Raw genomic sequence first — 21,815 nt, 5'->3', positions numbered from 1 at the left:
GAACATAGGAACATTTGTTTGTTTTGTTCAAAAAAACTGTTTTCAAACTTTCTTGACAATATTAAACGCTTTATTTTTTCTGCAAACCGCTTAAGAGGTTCTATTTACAATCAAGCGGCGGATACATTTTGCTAAATAAAATAAATAGCATCTCTGGCGTCTGTCCTAACACCATCGTCCACACTGTTTCCCCACAGTGAACCGACCAGATCCCAAAAACAGGACTCTCCTCGCTCATCTCCCCCATCAACTGGCATTCAGATGCATGGCGCCTCTTAACATAAAATATGAACCCCACCATAGGAATTGTCCAGAAATTGCTGAATCACTTTTTAAAAGCCAATTTTCCCAGTAACCTGTGGGCAGAGAAGAGGCGTAGCGTGGAGGGTCTGTAGGGTCTGTCGCCCCAGTTGCAATTTTGTGAAGGGGTCGCACCCCCATGCACCAGCCCCGGGCATCGTGGGCATACGATCCACCGCTGGGGCAGAGGCGCAGTTATCAGAAGTTTCCTGGTTCCTCTCTTTCAATTCCCAAGTTTTTTGGGGGAAAGAGCATGCCGTGATCAACACCACCCAAATGCAGGCATCGCCCCTCTTGTGTTGGGTTCAGTTCATTATGCATTATGAAACCCAAAACCCCTTCTCCACTTTCAGCTGGTCATCAACCTACGGTTGCGTTCCTTCATAACTGGATCCTTCCTCTCACTCCTTTACAGAACCTTCCCGCTGATTTTTATATATATATATAAAATGCACTAACTGCATGCACTGTTAGGATTGTAAACATTATATAGGCTGGGCGTTGCACACTGACGAACTGGAAAAAGAAGCTAGGAATCATTGGCGTGAGGGTACGACGGCAAAAAGCGTCCAACTTTGATCTTTTTGAGATAATCCGCTTCCGGGTGAATTCAAACACACAGGCAGTTGAGTTCTTGCAGATGTTGACAGCTGTTTTGGCATCCAGCTTATGAAGTAAGGCAGAAGTTTGGCCAACATTTGCTCCAAAATGGCAGCCCAGGCCCAGAAGCTGTTTCGCTACATAGAAGTCCCAGTTCTTAAGAGTTGGGCATGGAACCCAAATCAATCCCATGCCTTCTAGCAGTAAAGATTTCGCAGACTGTGCAGCTCATGCAACAAGACAAAGCCTTGGGTTATTATGTCCAGAATCTAGAACAGAAATGTAACAATAAAGTGTGGAGTGCATTTCTTTTCATTACTGGAAAATGGCTTGCTTAAAAAAAGGAAATAAACTCTGGGTAAACTCTACCCAAGTTGGGAAGGGCCACTGGGAAAGCAAAATGGTTTGCAGGGTTGGATTGAGCCAGAGTTTAGTCCAGGATGGCTCAAGAAACATTCTTTCATTGGTAATCGTACTGGAATGGAAAAATCAAACAATCAATGACAAGTCTTGCCTTCCTTGATTCTCCTCTGACTCTCAGTATTTCCTAGTAAAAGGCTATTCTGGAATTGGGAGCCGTGGAATTAATTCTCTTTTTGCGTGTGTGGGATGAAATGGTGGACTTGGAGAAAGTTGATGGATGATGGATCCATTTTTGCTGAATTGGGTGCGATTTGCCCAATGCTCAAGACTGGGCAGGTGGGTCGGGATAATTTGGTGCCCCTTGTTTCGTTTTCAAAGACAGACAGACATACAGACAATTAGTTGGCAGTGTGTGAAGAGATCTGCAGCCTGGTCTATAGCAAGAGAATTGTTATGGTGAGGAACAATATGCCCATAGCCATGACAGCCACGGAGACCTCTGGGATCCGGCCGCTGTTGAGGGTGACTTTGAAGGCTGTGATTTCCTCTTGGTAACCTTCTTCCCTGGAGGTGCACTTAAAGACCCCCTGGTCCATCGGGGTGCTCTCCCCGAAACGGAGGGTGCAGGACTGTTCGTCCATGGAGCATGGGTACGTCTTGTCATCTTTGACCCAGGTGTAGATGGCGTGGTGAGACCGCAGAGGGCACGGCAGGTAAATGTAGCCAGTGGGATCTACACTCACTTTCTTGAGAGCCTCCTGGGCTAACTTTTCTTCAAGGGTCAACATTTAAAGAGAGAGAAAGAGAAAAAAACAGAGGAGAAACCAATTTTAGGTTTGTTAGCAGGTTCAACTAAGGCTCTTCCTCCAGAAGGCCCTCAGAAAGTTGCTCTGAAAGGAAGGCAGCCTTCAGTTGGATAAAGGTTCTTAATCCCTGTTCTAGAGAATTGGCACCCATGTAGAACTTCACTTACCATCAAGACATTTAACAGAAACCAAGGCTCACATCACTTAAGGCCAATGGGCTTGCATTGAAACAGCAGTTTATTCCATTTCCCCATTATATCTGCGCTTTCATGTGATGTAAAAGCCACTTAATGGAAACCTAATGGAATATAGCACCTGCTCAGCATTCATTTCCTTGTTTTCTAATTCCAGTAAAAGCTCATTTTGCAACCCAATGGACCCAGAAGATTGCAGGAGTAAAGTGACCAAATGTGGGGCAGTATGTTAGCACTCAGTTCTTTCCTGAGGTTTCCATGGAGAAACAGAAAGGATGCAAGTGTAATAGTGTTGTTCAGTGGCATTCACTGTATCATATCATGCCGACTGGTGTGAATGCAATTTAGCATAAAATGCTGGTATATTGGTCAATAAGCCACGGTTCCATAACGCAACAGGTACTGTGTAGAATCACAGAACTGCAGAGTTGAAAGAATCCTGAAGGGCAATTTAGTCCAACATCTTGCACTGAATGCTCTGCGCAAGGAACATTAGAAAACGGGACACAAGCACTAGCATTATAATCAGGAAAACTAATGCAATATTCTCCCCCTCTGAATACAGCCTAGGTCTAGTCCTGCCCTTTGGAATCAGCAGCAGACAAAAGCCTTTGGTAGTTAATTGTTTCAGTACTTGGCCCAATCAAACTGTGCTGGAATTATCTGAGGGTTCAGGGAGATGAGGGTTGGAAGAAGCCTCAAGTAAAAATAAACCCATGCTTTTCATTTCCCCATCATCTGTGACCCTTAAAGACAACCCAACCCAGCCGTTCGCATCCACAGGCCTAAAAGGTTTCTATGTCTTACCTTCAGCGTTTTCACACATGGAAGCGGTGCTCGATGAATCTAGGTTCTGAAGCAAGCTGTTGAAGGAAACATACGGGTGTAAGAAGAGCCCAGTCGGAACAAACCAATGGGTTGGACTGGGTCCCAGGGACTCAGCTACGTTAGTCAAAAAACAACGCTTTGAATGCATCATAAACATGCAAGACCAGGGACTCAGCTACATTGGCAAAGAAAAAACGTTTTACAGTGGTACCTCGCAAGACGAATGCCTCGCAAGACAAAAAACTCGCTAGACGAAAGGGTTTTTTGAGTTGCTTCGCAAGACGAATTTCCCTATGGGCTTGCTTCGCAAGACGGAAACGTCTTGCAAGTTTGTTTCCTTTTTCTTAACACCGTTAATACAGTTGCGACTTGACTTCGAGGAGCAACTCATAGAACGCGGTGTGGTAGCCTTTTTTGAGGTTTTTAAAGACTTTGGTGATTTTTGAAGCTTTTCCAAAACTTTCCCGACACCGTGCTTCGCAAGACGAAAAAAATCGCAAGACGACAAAACTCGCGGAACGAATTAATTTCGTCTTGCAAGGCACCACTGTATATGTTTTGTTTATGCATTCTAACACTGAGACACCAGATGGCGCTGTGGAGTCCTGTTTTTGCCAACCTGATTTCTCATACAAAGTTTGCAATGCGTTTAACTGAAACAGTTCTTTGATGTGTTTAGATCTAGCCCTGATGGTGCTGGACAGCAAAAAATAAATAAATCTAACATAGCGTCCCTCCCCCTTTTGTTATAATGGTCTAATTTTTGATGTATTTATAGCAGGTTTTTCCTGTGTGTAGATCCACCCCAACTCTACAATTCTATGATTTCTATTATCCTGTTCCCCACAGTGGCCAAAGAGATGTTTCAAATAAGTATAAAAGCAGCATGTGAAGGCGACAGCTCCACCCTTGTGTTTTGGGGTTTCCTTAGTCCCAGCACCGGTACTCAGAGGTGCAAATGGACCAGCAGTTAGAATGGATAAATATGTCAATTTTGTTTTCATATCTCCCTTTTCCACGCTGAAGTTCAGCTCTCCACATTTCCATATCAGCTTGTGCTTTTCTTAAGACAAGTCCTCATGAAAATTTAGCAGGGTTTCAGTGCAAATTCTTCCTAATGTACATGTTTTTGGGATGCAATTTTGCCAAACACCCTTGCAAACACCCTCCCCACCTCCCACTAGTCTGGAGGGGCCATCAGTTTCAATAGATCAACTTTGAGTATCACTTAATTGCATACAGGTAAGGTAAAGGTAAAGGGACCCCTGACCATTAGGTCCAGTCGTGGCCGACTCTGGGGTTGCAGCACTCATCTTGCTTTATTGGCCAAGGGAGCCAGCGTACGGCTTCCGGGTCATGTGACCAGCATGACTAAGTCGCTTCTGGCGAACCAGAACAGCACACGGAAACGCCGTTTACCTTCCCGCTGGAGCAGTACCTATCTATCTACTTGCACTTTGATATGCTTTTGAACTGCTAGGTTGGCAGGAGCAGGGACCGAGCAACAGGAGCTCACCCTGTGGCGGGGATTCGAACCGCTAACCTTCCGATCGGCAAGCTCTAGGCTCTGTGGTTTAACCCACAGCGCCACCCGCGTCCAATTGGATACAACGTCACAGGAAAATGCAGCAATTAGACTGAAGCAACATGCGGACGATGGGGAGGAGGTGCTTTGGAAAGTCGATTTATCAGGATCAGCCACCCCAAATTTCCTTTCCCCTTTTGATTCTGGGCCAGACCTGCCAGTGGAGTTACTGTCCTGGGAGACAATGGAGCAGGTCTTCTGTTCCCCGTCCCAGCCACAATAGGGGTCACGGGCCAGGATACACTTCCAGCAGTTTTCCTTGTACTGGTCGCAGTCGGCCAACAGCAGGCGCACCACCTCGAACTCAGTGCTGGCGTACAGGTGGCCCTGCCGGAGAGAAGACGGATTAGAGGGCCGGAGAAAGAAAGGAAAAAGAGCTGCCTGAAGGGGACCCCACCCACTGCAAGGAAGAGAGGACCGTAAGATGCCCCCCCCCAAGTTTGGGAAACTAAGATGGATCACTGAGAAAGGGATTTTTTAAATTTTCTGTTTTTGGAAAAAGCAACCCTGCCTGTCTGTTCTTTGAGTTTTGGGGAGTAAGGAGGGGAGAAAATATTCTTGCACTTGCCCAACTGTGCCACTTATCTGCACTCTTACCGAATCGTCGTCCAAGATCATAGAAGAGACAGGGGCTTCCTTCTTGAAGGGACTGAGCTCGGCAACAATCACCGTCTGGTCTTTGCTTCTCAGCACCTTGTGGATCTTCCCTTTTGCTGCGGCAGCGAGAGAAGGAGAGGCGGAAGTTGTGTTCATAGGAAGCTGCCTTAAATATTGAGTCAGACCATTGTTCCATCTACCTCAGTCCTGTCTACATTGACCAGCAGTGTGGCCCTCTGTGGATTCCAGCCAGGAATTTCTCCCAGATGCCAGGGATTGAATTTGAGACCTTAGCGCATCAGGCGCTGGACCACTGAGAGTTGTCGGTTTCCTGCTCTTCAGCATCAGACCACATTCACTCTGTGCATTTAAAGCACCGCAATACTGTACAGTGGTACCTCAGGTTAAGTACTTAATTCGTACCGGAGGTCCGTTCTTAACCTTGATACGGAAGGGGGGAGGCATGTCTTCTTCACCTTCTTCTTCGCTACCATATATCCATTTATTTCCAATTGTCAATGTCAAAAGGGACTAAAATCTATAAAATTCATAGAAAATCAACGTGCCAATTTGCTCAATTTCTCTAGGACTCCATGACACCTCCCCTGTCCTCCATAATCCCTCAAGCAAGGTGTCAAGACCCTAATCCTGTCAAATCGCTCTGCCAAGCCCTTCCTCCGGGCGATGCCAGGTGACAGACTATGCGTACATGGACCATTGTCTTCTCAGGATGTGCTTATCTGCGCATATCTCCAGCTCTGCATATTCCCCCCTCCCTCCTCCATCCGGCTCTCTGCATATTCACCCCCTCCCTCCTCCATATGTTAATCTGTGTAACCCAACCTCTTCTTAATGTATTCATGATGTAACTGGGATGTATTTTGCACTGTATTCTGGGACATGGAGGGAAATTTCAAAAGTTCATGTCACCCCTTTCTCGCTGTTCAATCTCGCCTTGAACCTGTTGCGCAATAAACTTGGATCGTCTGCAGTTTGCTCCTGTCTGGCTGAGCTCATTTTCTTCCGCAGGGACCCGCGGACCTAGTCCGATGAGCTGGGTGGCAGAGTAGCCCCGCACCCAGATTTTTCCGTAACACCGAGGTACCACTGTATAAGGGCAGGCACACTTTTGTTCTGGGTTCCTGCTCCCTCCTTTGTGTGGTGAGTGAGGACCCTGCTGCAAGAGTTAATCAATATCAGGCTTACTAGCTGCTTTGCTTCTCAATATTCTCTGCTTGGCCTCTGTTATTTTCTCCGACCAATAGGGAACCTACGTAAGGACTCTGTATGGGCTCTTGGGTACCCCATAAGGGAAAAAAGGGCAGATTTTTGTTTACAACACCCCATAAGGGAAAGGGAGCAGTTTTTTCTTATAGGACGATGATCCCCACGGACAAGCAGTTTGACAGAGCAAGAGTGTGGTGCCGGAAGGCTGGTCTCCCCTCCGTGGCCGCCAGTCATGCCAAGCTCACCTGTTCCCAGGAAGAGGACATCGCGGGAGATGCCGGCAGCATCTTGCACGCTATCCACCACCACCTGGGTGTACGTGTCGTTGTTCTGGAGGATGTAGAGGGGGTGCTCTTCATCCGGGTAGATGACCGAGTCGATTTCGGGGTGGTCCTTAATGAAGGTCAGGGTAGATTTGGGCAACGGAGGGTGGCCATCTGGTGGCACACACTGAGCAGGAGGAGAGAAAGGGAGACGGGGATAAGTCAGCGCGTGTGTAGGAGAAATGAACAATTTGTACAAAAAAAAAAATGATTCCTGCTTTTTGCTTGTTTGTTTTTATTAAAGATTTTCTTGATTTACAAAAGTGTGTGCAATGTCTCTCTCTTGTATTTCCCACCCCCATGTAACATTTTTTACAAATCAGTTTCATGTGTTGAGACATTGGGAAGAAAAGGGGGAAAGATGGGTGGGGTCGGGTGGCGATGTTTCTATTTCACTTACTATATGTAGGGTTTGGTGTCAGCATTGCTTGTGCACCTTCTCTGCTGTTCACTTGTGTTCCTTTGGTGGTGAGAGAGGTTGGGGTTGGCCTGGGGTGTGGATGTTCATTTGTGGTGGTCTTTGTTTTCATGTGTGAGTGGGGTGGGTGGGTGTTTTGGATCAGGTTAGCCATATTGATGCATATGCTGTTGGTGGATTTTTGTCATTGTCGTGTTGGGCTGTGTATGTGATAAAAGGGAGCCATACCGGGGTGAAGGCGTCTTCTTCTATTTGTCCCCGTGTCAGTTTCAGTTTATCGGTTAATTTTTCTAGTAAGGCTGTTTCCCAGACTATTTGGTACAATTGGTCCATGCTTACTCCTGACAGGTCTCTCCAGTGTCTTGGGTTACTGTTATGTACTGACGTTCTCACCCTGGGCCAGCAGGGGGATACGGTAGATAGTTTTCACTCAGGTCCACATATGCAAATAAGGGATTGAAAGTGATTGGATAGTTACAGAAAATGGTTACTGTTGCGTTCTAGTGGAGCTCTATATAAGCAGGCTGGCTGAACCCTTCAGTTCAGTTCTGTTCTGGCCTGTGAATAAACAAGAGCTGTTTGAAGAATCGCTGTGTCGTCTGATATGTTCACCCACAACTTAACATGTGGGTTATGAGTTCTTTGTGGTGCAAGTGGACATTATAGTCTTGGAAGATGTTTAGTAAGGTTCCTGCTTTTTAAAAAACCCAGAGGGTCAGTAATGACCTTACCATGCCGGGTCTGGGCACGGGGATGGGGCCGGTGACCCCTTTGAACTTCGAAGTCTTGAAAATGTTGCTGATCCGGTTCATCGAGTACGAACAGACAGCAGATGAACCCCTAAAGGGGGGAAAACCAAAAACACTGGTGTGATGTCAGTCTTACAGCCGACTGACCATTCCAGGAAGCACAAAATCACAAACTCAAAATCGGCTTTTCTCTGCAGTGAATACTCCTAGCACGTTTGTGAATGGATACCATGAAGACATTTTGTCAAAAGCAGCTTCTGATGACATAGATGCTGCTGGCTGAAGCAGAACAGTGGGAATGGCATTAAAAAATCAGACTCAATTATTGTGGCATTAAAAGAAATCTGGAATTTATTTATTTCAGGAAAAAGTAGCACACGAATTATGGGCCATTTTGACTCAGTTGTGGTGGTATTTTTTTCCGTATAGTTTAGTTTCAGATTTACAGGTGTATCCCCCATGCTGGATAGAGAAATATGGGTGTCATGATTTTAGATTGGGTGTTATCATTCAGTATGTTTAGGTTTTGCATGCCCTTGCCTTTATCATCATCATCTTCATCATCATCATTTTTAATTTGTATACCGCCTTTCTATCTTACAATACTCAAGGTGGTTTACAAGCTGAAGAAACAAACATCTTATAACAAGTTATAACAAGTTAGATGTATTATTGAATTTTTTATTACCTGTCTTCCTGGCTTTATAAGGGAACTTCGCCCAATCTGTTGCACAGGATCTCGGAGGGTAGAAACCTTATACAGTGGTTCCTCTGGTTGCGAACAGGATCCGTTCTGGAGGCCCGTTCGCAACACGAAAAGAGTGCAACCTGCAGCGGCACGTCTGCGCACGCGCGGGTTGCAATTCAACGCTTCTGTGCATGCGCGTGATGTCATTTTGTGCATCTGCGCACACGTGAGTGGTGAAACCTGGAAGTAACCCTTTCCAGTACAGTGGTGCCTCGCAAGACGAAATTAATTCGTTCCGCAAGTTTTTTCTTCTTGCGAGTTTTTCGTCTTGCGACGCACGGTTTCCCATAGGAATGCATTGAAAATCAATCAATACGTTCCTATGGAGACTGTCCGGGGACAGAGGGGAAGCGCCACGCACCTTCCCCTCTGTCCCTGGACCTGTTTAAAGCAAGCGGCGGCGGGGAGAAGATTGCTTCTCCCCGTTGCCTGCCGCCCCTTTGTTCAAAAGGGGTCCGGGGACAGCAGGGAAGACGCGCTGCGCTTCCCCGCTATCCCCAGAGCTTGCGGGGCAAGCTTCATTTTGCGAAGCAAGCCCATAGGGAAATGCGTCTTGTGAAGCGGCTAAGAAAACGAAAAACTCCTTCGTCTAGCGAGTTTTTCGTCTTCCGAGGCATTCGTCTTGCGGGGCACCACTGTACTTCTGGGTCGCCGTGGGATGTAAGCCAAAAAAAGGTAACATGAAGCAGACGTAACATGAGGTATGACTGTAGTGCACTTAATGCGACTAAGTTAGGCTGGCCTTGATATGGGAGCTGGGTTGAATCCTGCCCCGCCCTTAACTCACCACGCACTGGAGAAGACGCCGTACAGCACCGTCTCGCCCTTACCGCCCTCCTTCCTGGAGACGAAGGCGTCCTGGAGGCGGTGGAAGCGCATGGGCTCGGTGGGGTGTCCACACACCAGCCTCGCCTTGAGGAAGGTGCTCCAGGAATCCGCCATGACGGGCCTGCCGCCTTGGTCTACCTGGAAGGGCAGAAGAGCTGATGTCATGGGCGGCCTGGATGTATTCAGAGGAGAGGCACCAGCTGGAGAAGAAGACTCAGAGCTCGGGGAGTGGTGGTGGGATGACAACCGGTGGGCACAGGGAGGAGGTGGACGAGGTAACAGGGTTTGGTGAGCAGGAGGAGGCTGTGGCAGAGAGCAGCCCAGACTCCGAGGCAGAAGTGGAGGCAGGAGGGGAGTGGGGCCAGGAGACAGAGAGGAGCCCAGCTGGTAAAGATGCGAGGGCAGACCCGCCAAATGTCTCTATTTTCCAGGGACTGTCTGGGATTTACAGAATCCTGGTTTCTGATTTGATCCTGATTTTTTCTTAGGAAATCCCTATTTTCATCAGAGAAATGTTGGAGGGTATGGAATAGGATGTCTCTATTTTCATCAGAGAAATATTGGAGGGTATTGAATAGGATGTTCCTATTTTCATCGGAGAAATGTTGTAAGGTGTGGAAGAGGTAATAATAATAATAACAATAATTTATTTATTTATACCCCATCCATCTGGCTGAGTTTCTCCAGCCATGCTTGGCGACTCCCAATCAAATGTTAAAAACAGTACAGCATTAAATATTAAAAACTTCCCTTAACAGGGCTGCCTTCAGATGTCTTTTAAAAACAGGATAGCTACTTATTTCCCTGACATCTGATGGGAGGGCGTTCCATAGGGTGGGTGCCACTACTGAGAAGGCCCTCTGTTTGGTTCCCTCTTTTCATCAGACAAATGTTGGAAGGTATGGAATAGGATGTCCCCATTTTCATCGGAGAAATGTTGGAGGGTATGCCAAGGACTCTCCCCCTCCTGCTGTGACCAGTTCTCCCGGAAGAGGGATGAAAAGAGTGGAGCAGAGACAGACAAGGGAAGGAAGTCTCAGATTGCTTGGGAAGGACCCGGGGAGGGGGGGGCAGACTTATGCAATTGTAGGAAGGCAGGAATCTTTAGTTGGGACGCAGGTGGCACTGTGGGTTAAACCACAGAGCCTAGGACTTGCTGATCGAAAGGTTAGCGGTTCGAATCCCCGCGACGGGGTGAGCTCCCGTTGCTCGGTCCCTGCTCCTGCCAACCTAGCAGTTTGAAAGCACGTCAAAGTGCAAGTAGATAAACAGGTACCGCTCTGGCGGGAAGGTAAACGGCGTTTCCGTGCGCTGCTCTGGTTTGCCAGAAGCGGCTTAGTCATGCTGGCCACATGACCCGGAAAAACTGCGGACAAACGCTGGCTCCCTCGGCCAGTAAAACGAGATGCGCGCCGCAACCCCAGAGTCTTCCGCGACTGAACTTAACTGTCAGGGGTACCTTTACCTTTACCTTTTAGGGACCTTTAGTCCTCGCAACTGCCTCATGGGGCAAGTTCTACTGGGATGTGTTGCTGTGCTCACTAGGCCTGGCTTCCTGAGCTGTCTTGTCTCTTTGAATAAAGAGCTTCACTGACTCCGTGAAATATTACTGACCTGCTCCCGACACTTGCCTAAGCAGCCTTCAAGCTGCTGCTGGGACTACAACTCCCCCTAGCCCCTGCCCATGGGCCATGTAACTGGTCCTCACCCCATCCCGCCATCCTTCCCAGACGTCGCTGCCTCGCTCTAACCTTGCAGACACGCCCGAGCCCAGCTTTGTAAGGCTCCTCGTCCAGCCCGGCCGACTGGTTGACCTCATTGTAGAAGAAGAAGATTTCGTCTTTGCTCTGGTCCTTCTCCGCCAGCAGGGCGGCGCCGACAAACTCCGCTCCTGCTGGGGCGGGAGAGAATTGAAATGGTACGGCTGGTGTTTAGGACCTGTGCTCGGAAAAACACACGCAAGACGAGCCCTTCTCAAGGGATAGACTGGATCTACACATGGAGGCCCCATTGTTGCAGCCAACAGCTGATGGGCAGCCATGTATTGCGAGCGATTATTCCTCTTGACCTTGTATCTAACCAGATTCCAAAAGTCCTCTGCAAGCTCTCCGTTCATAAGCAAGAGCAATCACTACAGTGGTACCTTGGTTTGCAAACAGTCTGGTTTGCATATGTTTTGGATTACAAACACGTCAAACCCGGAAGTGCATGTCCCGGTTTGCAAACTTTTTTTGGATTACAACCCATTTTTTCTTGGATTACGAACAATTTTTTTTGGAGGCCCCATTGGCGAAAGCGCACCTTGGGTTACTGTTATGTACTGAAGTTCTCACCCTGGGCCAGCAGGGGGATACTGTAGATAGTTCAGGTCCACATATGCAAATAAGGGATCGAAAGTGACGTTCAGTGATTGGATAGTTACAGAAAATGGTTACTGTTGCGTTGTAGCGGAGCTCTATATAAGCAGGCTGGCTGAACCCTTCAGTTCAGTTCTGTTCTGGCCTGTGAATCAACAAGAGCTGTTTTAGAATTGCTGTGTCGTCTGATATGTTCACCCACAACTTAACACGTACAACCTGTTTTGGTTTACAAATGGACCTCCAGAATGGATTATGGTTGTAAACCAAGGTACCACTGTACTTCCCCTAAGAGCCAGTGGGACAGGAAGGAACAGACTAGCAAAAAGGAGGTGTTAGGAAGAGAGACAGAGAGATGGGAAAAGGGTGGCACCATCCATCTTTGTCCTTAGGCCTGTGGACCAGGACATATACCTGCAAGCAAATGTGGCTCTCAAAATGGCGGGGGAAGAAGCATTTCAGAGGAGAGCTGCAAAGACATTAGCTTTATGAGCAATCACGGCCGATGGCTGATGTGGGTGCCTTTCCCCCATTGATGGGGCTGAAATAAAAAAAATAAGCTCTTATATATATAAGAAACGTTCATAAATGTACCAAGCAAACATGTACATAAGTATATAAACCACATGTCTGAAGGAGCACAGGAAAAGAGCCCTGAAACCATTTTGATTCCCAAACTGACCAAATGTTTTCTCTGCAAGGTCGAAGGCAAATGGAAAAACCTCCCCATTGTCTTTTCCTTCACAAATCCTGTCTGAAGGGTTTGTCTGTGTATGAATAGGGTGAGCCTGTGACCTGGCTCAGGAACTAAGTAGTTATCATTACAAAGGACTGGCCAGGCTCCCCAGGGTATCCAATCAAGTGACCATTAATAGGTAACCTGCCAGACAGGAGATAAACAACGCACTCAGATTTCTGCTGTAGACCGCCTTTTCTGTGATGTAGGTATGATGTGTCTGGGGGTGGTCTTTGACTCCAGGGTGGGCAATTTAAAATGTCTATATAAGGGTGGGCACATCTGGGTTCTGGGTCCTCCTCCTTCTCCTGCGTGTGAGGGGAGCACCCTGTTGCAACAGATCAATAAAGATCAGGCTTACTAGCTGCTTTGCTTCTCAATATTCTCTGCTTGGCCTCTGTTATTTTCTCCAACCGATGGAGAGCCTGCAGAGGACTCTATAAGGGCCCTTGTGTCTCCCATAAGGGAATAAGGGCAGATTTTTTGTTTATTACAGGGTGGTTGATGGGTGCCATTTTATGGCCTGCCCATTTTCTGCCCTCTTAAACAGGGCAGCCGTTTTGTGCTACGTCGAGACTCCACGGCAACCATTTTGTGTTTTGCACTCGCAAAACTTCTTCTTCTTCTTCTTCGCAGCACTTCCTCAGAATTACAAAAGGCCAGAGACCCCAATGGTGTTTTCCTTATCCACTCCCAGCCTTTGTGACTTGCAGACGATGTTCTATTTATTTTAATGTATTTATTTCACGGGTTTTCCATACTGCCCAATGACCCGAAACCTCCCAGCCGTTTATCTAAAATATTCCTAAAAATGCCAGTGAAAACAAGCCATTTGACGGACATGGCATCTCCCGTGCAGAAGAGTTGGGAGAACTTTAGTTTGCCCTTCACAGAGCTATGCTTCCCAGCACCCTTAACATACTACAATTCCCAGAATTCTTTGGGGGAAGTCACATGCCTTAAATGCAGGGTCTGTAAGCTGCCCCTGGTTGATCCAAAACTAACAAAAATACAAATGAAAACCAGGAGTTTTAAGATATATACAAAGGGATGGAAGAGAGAGAGAGTTTCTTACGGGGCAACCAGCTGTTTTCTGTCTTCAGCCCCTTCTTCTTCCCATAGCTTCTCTGGATGCTGCTTTTGTCTCCAGACAATGCAGAATAAAGGGTGTCTTCTGAAATTGGAACATGCCGGGGAAGAAAAAAATGTGAGTCGCCCATTGCAAACTTTGAAATTATGAGAGCTGAAACATAGAGACTTGCCTTCTTCCTGACTCCTGATGCTTGTGATCACACTAACAAACTTACATATTTCTTCCACCATGTAGACTAGAATTTTACATCAGTGCAACTGACTCCATGAAGAATTAGTGGGACAGACAAGAGCCCTTTGTACAGTGCCAGATTCACGTATAAGCTAAACAAGCTATAGCTTAGGGCCCCACTCTCTTGGGAGCCAGTGTGGTGTAGTGGTTAAGAGTGGTAGTCTTGTAATCTGGTGAACCGGATTCGCTTCCCCGCTCCTCCACCTGCAGCTGCTGGGTGACCTTGGGCCAGTCACACTTCTCTGAAGTCTCTCAGCCCCACTCACCTCACAGGGTGTTTGTTGTGGGGGAGGAAGGGAAAGGAGAATGTTAGCCGCTTTGAGACTCCTTAGGGTAGTGATAAAGCAGGATATAAATCCAAACTCTTCTTCTTCTCTTCTTGGGGGCCCCAAAAAAATTTAAAGGAAAAAAACACACACGGATGTACATTTCCAAAATATAAGATAAAAAGCAAATAAAATAAAACCCACATACAGCAACAGTGTTTTGTGTTGTGTAGGCTCCTAGGATGTAAGTCATGGGCCCCGCCTGCTCCCTAAATATCACTGGTTTGCTCCTTTCTTTATATAGGGTGCCTCCGTTCTGCATGGACTGGTTGCACGGCAACATGTGCAAATGGCTTGAGATACCTATTACAGTAGTGCCTCGCAAGACGAAAAGAATCCGTTCTGTGATTCTCTTCGTCTAGCGTTTTTTTTCGTCTTGCGAAGCAAGCCCATTGAAGGATTAGCGGACTAGCGCTATTAGCGCTATTAGAGGCTATTAGAGGCTTTTAGCTGCTTATCTGCTGATCGGATCAGCTGATAAGTGGCTTAGCACTATTAGCGCTATTAGCTGCTTTTAGCTGCTTTTAGCTGCTTTTAGCGGCTTATCTGCTGATCGGATCAGCTAATAAGCGGCTTAGCGGCTTAGAAAAAGGGGGGGGGAGGAAAAAAACCCAGCAGGAACTCGCAAGACATTGTCGTCTTGCGAAGCAAGCCCATAGGAGATTCGTTTTGCGAAGCACCTCCAAAACGGAAAACTCTTTCGTCTAGCGAGTTTTCTGTCTTGCGAGGCATTCGTCTTGCGGGGCACCACTGTAGGTCCATCAATTACCATATACAGTGGTACCTCTGGATGTGAACGGGATCCGTTCCGGAGCCCCATTCACATCCAGAAGCGAATGCATCCCGCACCTGCGCGTGCACAGGTTACTTCCAGGTCGCCGCAGCGCGCAACCTGAAAATACTTATCCCAAAGCTACTTCAACCCGAGGTATGACTGTAGCATATATTCAACACAAAAAACAGTGACAATTTGTTGTGGACAAAGGACAGCTGGACATATAAAGGGCCCCATTACCTTCGGTAGCTCAGGGCCTCATCAGACCTAAATCTGGCCCTGCCTTTGTCAACCAGGGCTGCCCAAGACATTTTGCCGCTTGAGGCAAAGCAGAACATTCGAAACCCAAAATCTGAGCAGAACAAAGCAGCCAGGGAGATCCCTCTGCGCCTTTCCTTACTCCGTACCTACAGTGATGACCACGGCGTTCTGGGATGGTGATGCTGGTGAGATGTTTTCCCCTGAGGTGGTGATATTCCGGCCTTGCTTGTCCGTTTGGAAGGTCGTGGTGTTGACCTTGGAGTAAAGAGACAAAAAAGAAAAATGAATGCATTTTGATATATCAACTGAACTCGTGGCCTCTCGATTTTCATGTGACTTCCTTGTTTTTACAGATAATTTCATTGCTTTATTCTTTTTTAAACTGCTCTGAGGGTAGATTTCCCCACCTCCAACCAAACAACATATACCATATTTTTTGCTCTATAAGACTCACTCCCCCCCAAAAAAGTAAGGGGAAATGTGTGTGCGTCTTATGGAGCGAATGCAGGCTGCGCAGCTATCCTAGAAGCCAGAACAGCAAGAGGGATCACTGCTTTCACTGCACAGCGATCCCTCTTGCTGTTCTGGCTTCTGGGACTCAGAATATATTTTTTCTTGTTTTCCTCCTCCAAAAACTAGGTGCGTCTTGAGGTCTGGTGTGTCGTATAGAGTGAAAAATACGGTAATTTTTATGAAATGAAAGTAGGCAAAACACCTGCAGATTCCATCCACCACTCTGATATTTCTCAAGCTCACCAGAAACCAGCACTTGGGAGAAGCCGCGTTGGTTCCACAGACCATCATTTTGTTGTCCAGCTTCTCGATCACTTGGATGAAATTATCGCAGTCGTCCTATGAGGAAAGGTGATGGGGAGGGGAGAGGAAAAACACAGAAGCGTATTGATTCATTGTAACATTTATGACCCACACTTCCATGGCATCCTTCAAGGTGGCTTCAACAAAACCGATCTATCGATATTTGTAAAACAACAACAAAAAAACAACCCACAAACCTCAATAAAAGCAGCAATGTATATTTGTTAGAAATGGGGACAGTTCTACTCTGTTAAAAAGTGATCTGTGCTCCACTGAGAATTTTAAAATTGCCACTGTTTCTCTTGGAGGGAAGTTGTAGGGCACGGGTGTCAAACACAAGGCCCGTGGGCCGAATCCGGCCCGCCAGACCTCGTCATGTGGCCCGTGTAGCCACCGCCGGCTGCCAGCCTTCACCTTTTATTCTCGCTTTTTTTTTTTGACACAAGAAAGCTGCCTCTTCAGCGGATGCGCGGCAGCCTAAAAGCCAGAGAACGTCTGCCCTCTAGCAGCGCCGGCTGTTCTACACAGGAAACCTCCACTTTACATGCATTCATGTAAAGTCCTACAGATACAACCGGCCCTTTGAGGGTGACCAAACTGCTGATGCGGCCCCCGATAAATTTGAGTTTGACACCCCTGTAGGGAAATACCCTTTTCTCCTCAAGCCACCCTCCCCTTGCCATTGATAACCTCATGCTGCTGGAAAACATGAGTTTGCATTTTGCATGCACACACTTGAAATATTTAACATTTTCAGTGCAATAAATGCATTTTTTTTAAAAAAACAAAACAGCAAAAACTTTCTTCTAGGAAATAGGGGAGGAGGATACAGAGAAGAAATATATATATATATATATATATATATATATGCTTTCGTAGATTTTCACGGGTACAGGAATGCAGGTTTTGGTGTCTTCGGGTGTCTTCCCGTGTAAGAGTCGGGGTGTCTGGGCAGACACGGGAAGACACCCGAAGACACCAATATATATATATATATATATATATATTTGCTTTCGTAGATTTTCACGGGTACAGGAATGCAGGTTTTGGTGTCTTCGGGTGTCTTCCCGTGTAAGAGTCGGGGTGTCTGTGCGACGTTTCGACGAGGTCTCACTCGTCATCTTCAGGCTGGTGCTTTCGGCTTCTTGTTACTGGAACAGAGCAGAGTCTGGTGTTTGAGTTCCTATAAATACTGTTGAGGGGTGTGGTGTATAGCCTCCAACGTTCTGGGCAGAGAGGAAGTTCCTAGATTAGTGTGCCTTTTCTTCTTTTGTTCCTTAATTACTTGAGGGATATCTTGGGTGATTTCATGAGTGATATTCTGAATACCACTGGGTGGGTCATTAAGTGTAGATTAGTTGCTAAAGCTTTCGTGTCTTGACCTCTTGAGCTTGTGAAGAGTTTTTCTGAGAAGATGGCTGTGCTGCATTTAGTTGTGCTCTGGCTTGGCTTCGTGTATAGGGGCGAGCTGTGGTTTTGTGCCTTGTGCCAGCCAGATCTGTGTAGGGATTGCAGGGGGGTGCAGCATCCGGAGGTGCCACTATAGTTTGGCTACTGGATGGAGTCTGTAATATGTCTGTGGAGAGGGTCTGGGTTTGGCCACACGGGAAAGAAAAACTAGATAGCTTCCTCACACATCTCAACAGCCTACACCCCAAAATACAATTCACTATGGAAATAGAAGACAACAACCAACTCCCCTTTCTTGACGTCCTAATCTACAAAAAACCTGATGGCTCCCTAGGACACACTATCTACCGGAAAAAAACACACACCAACCGCTACTTACATGCACAATCACACCACCACCCTGCACAAATAAACTCCGTAGCCAAGACTCTCATCTCCAGAACCAAACGCCTGGCTGACAAAGACCACTTGACAACTGAGTTACAGAATCTCTCAAATGTGTTAATCGCCAATGGATACCAGAAAAACAGGGTTACGAAGCTAATCCAAAAAGAAACACCCCCCAAAAACCAAGACACAGAAGAAAACAATGGCATGGCCCTCCTTCCTTATATCAAGGGCACTACAGACAAAATCAGCAAAATCCTCCATAAACACAATATCAAAACAGCCTTCTGCACCAACCAAAAAATAGCCAATATCCTCAGAAACCCAAAAGACAAAATCCAGCTGGAAAACCAAGGGGTCTATGAAATACCCTGCAAAGTCTGCCCAGCCACGTACATTGGACAAACAAACAGACGAATAAATGCACGTATCGCAGAACACAAGAATGCCGTCAAAAAAGAAGAAAAAACTTCCTCTCTTTTCCAACACATGAAAGAAACAGGACACGAAATTAATTTTGCAGATTCCAAATTGCTCTTTAACATGGAACATCACCACAAGAGAATAATCATGGAAGCCATCGAGATAGAGAAACACCCTCACAACATGAACAAGCGTGACGACACGTCCCGCCTGCCAGACATCTGGAAATTAGCCCTCCCCACAAAAACCGACACCAGAACCAGAGGCACACAGAACGCCGCCACCAATCAACCACACCAGACCCAAACCCAGACCCTCTCCACAGACATATTACAGACTCCATCCAGTAGCCAAACTATAGTGGCACCTCCGGATGCTGCACCCCCCTGCAATCCCTACACAGATCTGGCTGGCACAAGGCACAAAACCACAGCTCGCCCCTATACACGAAGCCAAGCCAGAGCACAACTAAATGCAGCACAGCCATCTTCTCAGAAAAACTCTTCACAAGCTCAAGAGGTCAAGACACGAAAGCTTTAGCAACTAATCTACACTTAATGACCCACCCAGTGGTATTCAGAATATCACTCATGAAATCACCCAAGATATCCCTCAAGTAATTAAGGAACAAAAGAAGAAAAGGCACACTAATCTAGGAACTTCCTCTCTGCCCAGAACGTTGGAGGCTATACACCACACCCCTCAACAGTATTTATAGGAACTCAAACACCAGACTCTGCTCTGTTCCAGTAACAAGAAGCCGAAAGCACCAGCCTGAAGATGACGAGTGAGACCTCGTCGAAACGTCGCACAGACACCCCGACTCTTACACGGGAAGACACCCGAAGACACCAAAACCTGCATATATATATATATATATATATATATATGGGTGTGTATGTAAAATAATATATTTCTAGCAAGCATGAGTTGATGAACCATGCCCTCCTTGCCACTAGGGGGCACCAACTATTTAATTTAATGCAGCCTTTCTAGCCCTAAGGGTTGGGTGGGTTATACAGCAAAATGCAAAATGCATCCCAAAACAGGCGCCCAGATTGGCTGTGGAGGTGCTGATCCCAGGAGATTTACACAATGGTCTGTGCCTGCTGTTGGCTTAACATCTGTGAAGGGTCCTCAACAAACATGGAGGCCGGTAGTTCTGCCAGGGTGGTCCCTAACAGGTGCATTGGGCAGACTGAGACCCGAGTCAGCGGTAGCGTAATAGGGCCAGCTAGGATCCTATTGGCTTCTTGCGTCGCCACGTGATCCCTGCTGGCGCTGCAGTACCCCCTCCTGCCACTGGTGGTGCTGCAGCACAAGTGGGACAGGAAGTTGAGACACGCCCCCCACCATAGTCCCATATTACTTAGGAAGCATTTTGTAGACCTCTGATCCCGGTCCCCACAACTCTCTCCTTCCTCCTTACCCGCACTGCTTTGGCCTTGCTTTTACAGTCCTTTTCCGCCTTCTCATCAGCCTTCAGGGGGACCTGGAGCAAGGAGAGAGACCCTGGTGAGGAAACTGGGGGGCGCCAACCCTACGCCCCCCGCAAAAACTAGGAGGCTATTTCGCCCCGTGTTGGTCCCGGGATGCAGCTCAAGAGAAAGAGGACATCAGGATAGGAACCCAGGAATTTGCCTTCTACTGAGTTGGAAGTTTTGTCAGACTGGAGACTGGGAGCGGCCGCCGAGACCACATAACACCTGAAAGACCTACATTGGCTCTCAGTACGTTTCCAAGCGCAATTCAAAGTGTTGGTGCTGACCTTGAAAGCCCTAAACGGCCTCAGCCCAGTATACCTGAAGGAGTGTCTCCACCCCCAACGTTCAGCCCAGACACTGAGGTCCAGAGCCGAGGGCCTTCTGGCGGTTCCCTCACTGCGAGAATCGAAGTCACAGGGAACCAGGCAGAGGGCCTTCTCGGTGGTGGCGCCCTCCCTGTGGAACTCCCTCCCCATCAGATGTCAAGGAAATAAATAACTATCTGACGTTTAGAAGACATCTGAAGGCAGCCCTGTTTAGGGGAGTTTTTAATGACTGATGTTTTAATGTATTTTTCATCTTCGTTGGAAGCCGCCCAGAGTGGCTGGGGAAACCCAGCCACATGGGCGGGGTATAAATAAATAAATAAATAAAATAACAATAAATAAATAAATAATTGTCTACAATGACTGGGAACATTTCTCCAGGGTTTCGGAAAAGGGAGATTCCCAGCCCTGCCTGGGGAAGCCAGGGATTGAACTTGTGACATTCTGCAACCAAAGCATTCGGATTCTTGTCCTTCCCTGGTTGTTCATTTCAGCACCACGGACACCTCCTAGGGAGAAACGTGCTCCCTAGTAACCCAAGCCCTTCTGAGCCTTGACCTCAGAACATAAGAGCTTTGCTGGATCAGGGGAATGGCCCGTCTAGTCCGGCACCCTGTTCTCACAGTGGCCAGCCAGCTGCCCCAAAGGGAAACCCGCAATCAGGATTCGAACTCAAGAGCAACTCTTCCCTAGCTGCAGTTTTCTGGCAACTGGCCTTCAGAAGCATCACTGCTTCCAGAGCCCAGCAATCAGGCCTAGTAGCCACCAAGGGGCTCCATGAATTTGTGTAACCCTCTTTTAAAACCATTCCGATTGCTGGCAATCTGTTCCACCTGTGGAAGCGAGTTCCGCAGATTATGTGATGGCCTGCTGAGATATCTACTAATTGATGATGACCCCCTAAAATCACTCATGGTTGCCAGATTCCTGATCAGCGTCCTATCCCTAAAGAAGAGAAACGGTCTCCTGTGTGATTCGGACAACCCCTTTAAACCATGACCTGTGTTTTAGGTGATATCACCATTGTTTTAAACCATGATCTATGTTTTAGGCGATATCACCATTGATATCCCTGATTAATTTATGAGCAGAGGGCGATGTATAGGTTACAAAATTATTGTAATGTACGATGGTGGTTTCTGTTTGTATGATGGTGGTTTTTGTTTTTGTTTTGCTTCGGTTACTGTTTGTCTTTTGTAAGTTTTGGCGATTTTAAATTTGGAGGTTTAAGTATAATATGTCGGTATGGGAAACTGTCGTGTAACGGGCCAATGGCCGTAATAAAGATCAATGCAATCCATATGTGATGGCCTGGGAGTCTGATTCAGAGGCTGAACCGGAGGAATCCCAGCCTGCACACAGGAGTCCCCGCCTCCAGGGCCGGCTGAGCCGGGGCAGGGCCTTGAATCTGAAGGGCCCGCACCTGTGCCGGATCCTCAGGAGCAGACACCAGATGAATCCACTCTGGCTCCGGAGGTGATGGAGGACCCATTGCCTACAGGTGCGCCTCTCCCAGCCCTGTCAGGGGAAGGTGAGTCTCCCCCTGGGTCCAGTAACCCACCGGCCTCTCCTGAACTGCAGAGGCTCAGGGCAGAAAGGCGGAGGGAACTGGTTTCTCCCAGGA

At 47.3% G+C, this 21,815-nt stretch overlaps 1 protein-coding gene across 2 annotated transcripts in view; it reads right to left on the bottom strand.

Annotated features, from left to right (window-relative positions):
- Positions 1-48: 48 nt before the first annotated feature.
- LOC309520435 (semaphorin-7A-like) overlaps positions 49-21,815 on the bottom strand; it is a 31,248-nt gene continuing 9,481 nt past the window's right edge. The window contains exons 3-14 of one of the 2 annotated variants that reach the window (XM_082202213.1): positions 19,811-19,873; positions 16,102-16,197; positions 15,492-15,600; positions 13,735-13,833; positions 11,318-11,460; positions 9,526-9,704; positions 7,973-8,081; positions 6,746-6,950; positions 5,274-5,389; positions 4,831-5,003; positions 3,071-3,126; positions 49-2,035 (exon numbers count right to left, since the gene is read on the bottom strand). In XM_082202213.1, coding sequence (XP_082058339.1) covers positions 1,698-2,035; positions 3,071-3,126; positions 4,831-5,003; positions 5,274-5,389; positions 6,746-6,950; positions 7,973-8,081; positions 9,526-9,704; positions 11,318-11,460; positions 13,735-13,833; positions 15,492-15,600; positions 16,102-16,197; positions 19,811-19,873 — 1,686 coding nt within the window. In that variant the 3' untranslated portion in view covers positions 49-1,697. The remainder of the gene's footprint in view (positions 2,036-3,070; positions 3,127-4,830; positions 5,004-5,273; positions 5,390-6,745; positions 6,951-7,972; positions 8,082-9,525; positions 9,705-11,317; positions 11,461-13,734; positions 13,834-15,491; positions 15,601-16,101; positions 16,198-19,810; positions 19,874-21,815) is intronic. The other variant, XM_082202214.1, reaches the window with a different exon arrangement.

Source organism: Podarcis vaucheri (assembly GCF_965113315.1).
Source record: "Podarcis vaucheri genome assembly, chromosome: 16".
Taxonomy (NCBI): Eukaryota; Metazoa; Chordata; class Lepidosauria; order Squamata; family Lacertidae; genus Podarcis; species Podarcis vaucheri.
The sequence above is the reverse complement of the archived record's forward strand: the minus strand, read 5'-3'. Positions and strand labels throughout refer to the sequence as shown.